Source organism: Cebus imitator, unplaced genomic scaffold, assembly GCF_001604975.1.
Source record: "Cebus imitator isolate Cc_AM_T3 unplaced genomic scaffold, Cebus_imitator-1.0 Scaffold84, whole genome shotgun sequence".
Taxonomy (NCBI): Eukaryota; Metazoa; Chordata; class Mammalia; order Primates; family Cebidae; genus Cebus; species Cebus imitator.
This window is the reverse complement of record NW_016107399.1, coordinates 2608460-2615619: the sequence shown is the minus strand read 5'-3', so window position 1 is coordinate 2615619 and position 7160 is coordinate 2608460. Positions and strand designations below refer to the sequence as shown.

The following is a 7160-nucleotide window of genomic DNA, read 5'->3' as shown; positions in this document are numbered from 1 at the left end:
CCGCCGCCGCCGCCGCCGCAGCCGCCTCCCGAGGTCGCTGCGAAAGGTGTGAGCCCGACCCTCCCTCTCACCCGGCGGGTTAACCCTTTCTCCGACGCGCCCTGGCGGACCCTGGGAGAAAGAAACGGGTTGTTCTGTGTTTTAATTTGGTATGCTACCTACTACCTATTTCGGAAGGGATAAAAAGCTTGAAGAAATTAATAGGCAGATTAAATAAGAAGGAATCGCCCAGGTCTGAGAAGCAAAATTTGAACAAGCTTGGAAGATTAGGGTGGGACAGAGTTAAAGTCATTTATCCATTATCCAGGCTAAAAACTTGTGTATCCAGAAAATGAGGGTTTTTTTTTTCCCTTCTCCCATTCGCCAAGATATGTCAGCCGCTGGCTTTAGATATTTCCTGTCTTGGAAACCCCCCAGCGCCATCGTTTTTAGCAGGCCTGTCCTCGTGTGACTCTCTAGAGAAGGGCAATTTGAGGGGCTTTAATGTAAAGTGCCCTCCCTTGGAAAAGCAGTGCCCTTCCAAAGCACAGTATCTCAAATCCCATACACTGAGCTTCCTGTGAAGTTAGGGTATTTGAAAACATAATGACATTTTGATCCATTAATACCTTCGACTGAACCGGTTTTCCAGAGATTGGCAATTAGTGACTTAGGCACAGTCAGACTCCACTTCTGTAGCCAGATTTCTGCATTCACATCCAGGTCCCTGAGCAAGTTACTTAATCTCTCTGTGCTTCAGTGTTCTCATCTGTTAAATGGGAATAATAATGGCAATTATGTCTCAGGATTTTTGTGAGAATTAAATGAATTATTGTATGTAAAGGGTTGAGAATAGTGCTGGTACGGTCTAGGCCCTGTATTAGCGTTTGAAGAGAAAAGGTCTCTAAAGAGCTGAAACTGGGAAGAGAAGTTTTGGTGGGACACACCTGAGAGAGGCAGAACTCGCCTAGTAACTTCCAGTCTCTTCTGTGAACTTGGGACCGGTATCAACGAGCTGATGGGGCCGACAATCTAAAACAGAATTGACGTCAACAGCATTATCTTTAGAAGCTTAGTAAATTATCTTAAATTGGAAATTATGTTAAAAACTTAATTTTCTGGACACTGTCCCAGCTGCCACCTAGACTCGGAGCTCCATCCAGCTCTCCAGCGAAGACATCCCAGCCATGGCCATGCAGAAAATCTTTGTTCGGGAAATCCTGGACTCCAGGGGCAACCCGACAGTGGAGGTGGACCTGCACACAGTCAAGGGCCGATTCCGAGCAGCTGTGCCCAGTGGGGCTTCCACGGGTATCTATGAAGCTTTGGAACTAAGAGATGGAGACAAAGCCCGCTATCTGGGGAAAGGAGTCCTGAAGGCTGTGGAACACATCAACAAGACTCTAGGCCCTGCTTTGCTGGAAAAGAAACTAAGTGTTGTGGATCAAGAAAAAGTTGACAAGTTTATGATTGAGCTGGATGGGACCGAGAATAAGTCCAAGTTTGGGGCCAGTGCCATCCTGGGCGTGTCCTTGGCCGTGTGTAAGGCGGGAGCAGCTGAGAAGGGGGTCCCCCTGTACCGCCACATCGCAGATCTCGCTGGGAACCCTGACCTCATACTCCCAGTGCCAGCTTTCAACGTGATCAACGGGGGCTCCCATGCTGGAAACAAGCTGGCCATGCAGGAGTTCATGATTCTGCCTGTGGGGGCCAGCTCCTTCAAGGAAGCCATGCGCATTGGTGCTGAGGTCTACCACCACCTCAAGGGGGTCATCAAGGCCAAGTATGGGAAGGATGCCACCAATGTGGGTGATGAAGGTGGCTTCGCACCCAACATCCTGGAGAACAATGAGGCCCTAGAGCTGCTGAAGACGGCCATCCAGGCAGCTGGTTATCCAGACAAGGTGGTGATCGGCATGGATGTGGCAGCATCTGAGTTCTATCGCAATGGGAAGTACGATCTTGACTTCAAGTCACCTGATGATCCCGCACAGCACATCACTGGGGAGAAGCTCGGAGAGCTGTATAAGAGCTTCATTAAGAACTACCCTGTGGTCTCCATTGAGGACCCCTTTGACCAGGATGACTGGGCCACTTGGACCTCGTTCCTCTCGGGAGTGGACATCCAGATTGTGGGGGATGACCTGACAGTCACCAACCCCAAGAGGATTGCCCAGGCCGTTGAAAAGAAGGCCTGCAACTGTCTACTGCTGAAGGTCAACCAGATTGGCTCGGTGACTGAATCGATCCAGGCGTGCAAACTCGCTCAGTCTAATGGCTGGGGAGTGATGGTGAGCCACCGCTCTGGGGAAACTGAGGACACATTCATTGCTGATCTTGTGGTGGTGCTCTGCACAGGACAGATCAAGACTGGCGCCCCCTGTCGCTCGGAGCGTCTGGCCAAATACAACCAACTCATGAGGATCGAGGAGGCTCTTGGGGACAAGGCTATATTTGCTGGACGAAAGTTCTGCAACCCGAAGGCCAAGTGAGAAGCTGGAGGCTCCAGGACTCCACTAGACAGACCCAGGTCTTCCAGACCTGCTTCCTGAAATAAACACTGGTGCCAACCAAAAAAAAAAAAAAAAAAAAAAAACATAATTTTCTCTCAAGCCAGGGAAATCCAGGTTGCAATGAGCCGTGATGACCCCACTGCACTTTAGCCTGGTCCACAGAGCCAGACCCTGTGTCAAAAAACAAAAACAAACAAAAAACAAACAAACAAAAAAAGGATACCAGAAAACACAAACTTTTTTTCACTTTTAAATGGCAGTTGATACTTGAACAGTTCAAACCTGTGAGGTTCACTTTTATGCGGCTTTTTTCTGAACCCAAGGCAGTTGGAAAATACAGCATTTATGCGGGTTCCCCAGAGCTGACTATGGGACTTTATGCATGGGTTTGGTAACATGCAGGCTGTCCTGGGGTGGGTCCCTCCGCGTATATCTAGGGAATGACTGTATTTTATGTCACCATCTGACATCAAACTCTGTAGCAGCAGACAGGAAACAGATGGGGAGAGTGGCCACTACCTGGTACCCAGAAGCGGGCATTTGGGTAAAGTTTCCTAAAGGGGTGTCTTGCCAAATGGCTATGGAGTGGGTGAGTTTCGAGTGGTCCTAGAGTTAGCCTCTTCTCCAAAAGGTCTTTTCTCTACTAGATAGATTTCTTAGTCCTCATGGGCTTTTATAGAACTCTTTATATCCCCCTGGAATTTGGGAGTTGAATCTACAACTAAGGATTAGCAAGGGGATATGAGATAGTTAAGGAGAAGAAGAGGCCAGTGCTGTGGCTCACACCTGTAATCCCAACATTTTGGGAGGTAGAAGAGTGAGTATCGCTTGAGGCTAGGAGTTCAAGACCAGCCTGGGCAACATAATGAGACCCCCATCTCCACAAAAAGTACAAAAATTAGCTGGGCATGGTGGTGCACACCTGTAGTCCCAGCTACACCAGAAGCTGAGGCAGAAGGATCACTTGAGCCCAGGAGTTCAAAGTTGCAGCAGTGATCATGCCATCACACCCCTTTATTAACCTCTTTTTTTTTTTTTTTGAGACGGAGTTTCGCTCTTGTTACCCAGGCTGGAGTGCAATGGCGCGATCTCGGCTCACTGCAACCTCCGCCTCCTGGGTTCAGGCAATTCTCCTGCCTCAGCCTCCTGAGCAGCTGGGACTACAGGCACGCGCCACCATGCCCAGCTAATTTTTTGTATTTTTAGTAGAGACGGGGTTTCACCATGTTGACCAGGATGGTCTTGATCTCTTGACCTCGTGATCCACCCGCCTCGGCCTCCCAAAGTGCTGGGATTACAGGCTTGAGCCACCGGGCCCGGCTCTTTTTTTTTTTTTTTCTAATCTTATGACAGATTACAGCCTATCTCAAAAAAAAAAAAAAAAAAAAAAAAAAAAAAAAAAAAAAAAAAAAAGAATGCCATGTCTTTCATAAACGTTTCTCAAATCTCCACCTTCCTTATCATTCCTATAGTGTTTCTTCCATAATATTCTATCATAAAAATTTTCGAGCACAGTTGAAAGAATTTACAGCAAACACCAATATACCCACCACCTGGGCTCTATCATTAACGTTGTACTATATATACACTTGCTTTAAAACATAACTACCCATCCCTCTATCCATCAAGGTATTTTTCTCATAAGACATTGCCATTTGCTTTGTTAATTTTAATTGATGGATTAAAAAAAGAGTCATCTACCCTTCCCTCTATCCATCAAGGCATTTTTCTTATAGGACTTAGTTCCTTTTGCTTTGCTAATTTTAATTGACTTACTCCACACTGGCTTATACATTTCTTGTTGTTGTTTTTTTTTGTTTGTTTGTTTGTTAGTTTTGAGACGGAGTTTCGCTCTTGTTACCCAGGCTGGAGTGCAATGGCGCCATCTTGGCTCACCGCAACCTCCGCCTCCTGGTTTCAGGCAATTCTCCTGCCTCAGCCTCCTGAGTAGCTGGGATTACAGGCAAGTGCCACCATGCCCAGCTAATGTTTTTTGTATTTTTAGTAGAGACGGGGTTTCACCATGTTGACCAGGATGGTCTCGATCTCTTGACCTCGTGATCCACCCGCCTCGGCCTCCCAAAGTGCTGGGATTACAGGCTTGAGCCACCACACCCGGCCTGTTTTTTTTTAATTACTATATCCTTAACACCTAGAACAGTTTCTGGCAACTTGTAAGGCTGTAATAAATGAAGAGACATAATGTCTCATTTCTACATCCCCCAGGCCCACTGAGCAGAATGACAAGCAAGTAGGAAATATTTAATACATGATAAATGAATGAACAAATGAATGAATATGGAAGTAAGAAGACACCAACAAGTAAACTTCATTTCCATCACTTTGGAAGGAAAGGCGGTATTCCCTTGATTGTATTAATATGGTTACTACACTTATTTCTGAATGTTTTGTTTTCTTGGCATTCCAGAGTGACTATCTTCATCTAATCCTAATGCATCTGTTACCTGGTTGAGCTAATTCATTAACTGAGCTAATTTTCCACACTTCTCTGTACTTTGTTTAATAATAACAATATTTGACCCCTGTGCATGAGTTAATATATAGGAAAGTGCTCTGAAAAAATCAAATCATTCTATATAAAGGTAAGGCCTAATTAGCAGAGGACAGACATCTGCACTCTGTACTCCCTATTTTTCTTTCTCTTTCCTATCCCTGGGGGTGGCTTGCCTACATATAAGGAAATTACCCGTGTCCATTTAAATTATGAAGAGTACTCTCAGCTCCAGTGACCTCAACAAGGACTTTCACGTCTCTGCCCCCTACAAAGCAAGGCAAGCTGCCTGTGCTATTACCTGTGCTGTGTCATCCTCTCTTGGGAGCCTGGTCACCAAATCCCATAGCTAGGGATGTTCAAATCACATTTGAGCCTACCATAACAATTACACTGCAGATTCTGAATTAAGTGATTTCAAGCTGTCCTCCTTCCCCTCCCACTACAAAAAAAAAAAAATTCGAATGTTTTTAACAAAATTCAGAGTTAGAACAGATTCAAGGAAATACATTTTCTTGGTATCTGTGATAATTTTTTTTTCTTTTTACAGATTTCAGTCTGATCAAGTTCTGGCCTAGTTAACATTTGGGGATGAAGTCAGCATGAGTATGCAACTGCAGCTGTAGCCAAAGAACAATAAGAGACATTGCTGTTGACAGTCCTTTGTCTGCCTGCCTTCTTCCCTTAAGTAGCCATAGTTCTGAACTAGACAAGAAACATTACATTTTGCACCCAACTGAAATGTTCTAATTCCTAACTCTAGGTGCTTCATGCACTATGATTAATTCTCTGTTTATCTCATTCCCCAGCCAGAAAAACAGATGTTATCACACTTCATCATATATCCGAAGCATTTTTGTTCTCTGTATTACCTTTCTAATTACTTTCCACCTTTCAGCAATCAGCAATTGCTTTGTCAGATTGTAAGTACTGTTCTGAAAAGATGGCTGGATGATGTTAAAACTCTCTGACCTTAATCAGTCACATCCAGCTCTGTGACCTTAATCAATTACATTCTCAGGTACTGTTAGGCAGCTCGACGTAGTGCAGTCTCACACCAGCAGCAGCAGCATCTGGGAATGCAAACGCTTAAGCACTACCCCAGAACTAGTAAATCAGGAACTCTCTGTGTGAAGCGCCACATTCTGTGTTTTATAAGCCTTCCAGGTGATTCTCAGGCCCACCAAAGTTTGAGAACCACTGTTCTGGTGCAAAGAAGGTGAATAAGCTGTAGTCAGAAAACAAAGGTTTATAATCTTGCTTTGTTACTAACTTTATAGCCTTTGACAGGTTACATACATAATTTCTTTTTTTTTTTGAGACAAAGTCTTATTCTGTCATCCAGACTATAGTGCAGTGGTGCTGTTTTGGCTCACTGCAACTGCCACTTCCTGGGCTCAAGCAATCTTCCTGCCTGACCCCCAAAGTAGCTGGGACTAGAGGTGCCAGCCACCACACCCGGCTAATTTTTGTACTTTCGGTAGAGATGGGGGTTTCACCACGTTGCCCTAACTGGTCTCGAACTCGCGAGCTCAGGCGATCTGCCCGCCTCAGCTTCCCAAAGTGCTACGATTATAGACATGAGCCATTGTACCAGGGCAGGTTACATCATTTCTATAAACCTCAGTTTCTTCAACTGGTAAATGATACCTGACTCATAGGATGGTTGTAAAAATAATGATACACATTATCACATAGTAGTAGTTAAATAAATACTATTTCCCTTCCTCTCCTATTTCTGTCACAGCTCTCTGATTTATCACAGATGCCCACTATTTAGGGGTCAGGGGTTCTATAAATAAAAATTCCTAATCCCCAAGGGCACTTTTTTTTTTTCTTTTTGAAACGGTCTCACTCTGTTACCCAGGCTGGAATGCAGTGGCGTGATCATGGCTCACTTGCAGCATTGACCTCCCCAGGTCCAAGTGATCCTCCCACCTCACTTTCCGAGTAGCTGGGAGTACAGGTGCAGGCCGCCACGCCCGGATAATTTTTGTATTTTTTGTAGAGACAGGGTTTTGCCAAGTTGCCCAGACTGGTCTTGAACTCCTGGGCTCAAGTGATCCTCCCACCTTGGCCTCCCAAAGTGCTGGGCTTACAGGTGTGAGCCACCACACCAGGCTGGACACTTTCTTTCTTTTTTTTTTTTTTTTTTT

General features: G+C 45.2%; 1 protein-coding gene across 1 annotated transcript; it reads left to right on the top strand.

The window, feature by feature from the left end:
- The first annotated feature begins 1105 nt into the window (after positions 1-1105).
- LOC108308302 (beta-enolase) lies at positions 1106-2575 on the top strand. The gene has a single exon (XM_017534057.1). It carries the CDS (start codon positions 1167-1169, stop codon positions 2469-2471), a length of 1305 nt encoding a protein of 434 aa, XP_017389546.1. The 5' UTR covers positions 1106-1166; the 3' UTR covers positions 2472-2575.
- Positions 2576-7160: the final 4585 nt, after the last annotated feature.

Bases quoted from the DNA above. Each gene is read 5' to 3' on its own strand.
- LOC108308302 (XM_017534057.1), top strand. From the start codon at position 1,167: ATGGCCATGCAGAAAATCTTTGTTCGGGAAATCCTGGACTCCAGGGGC.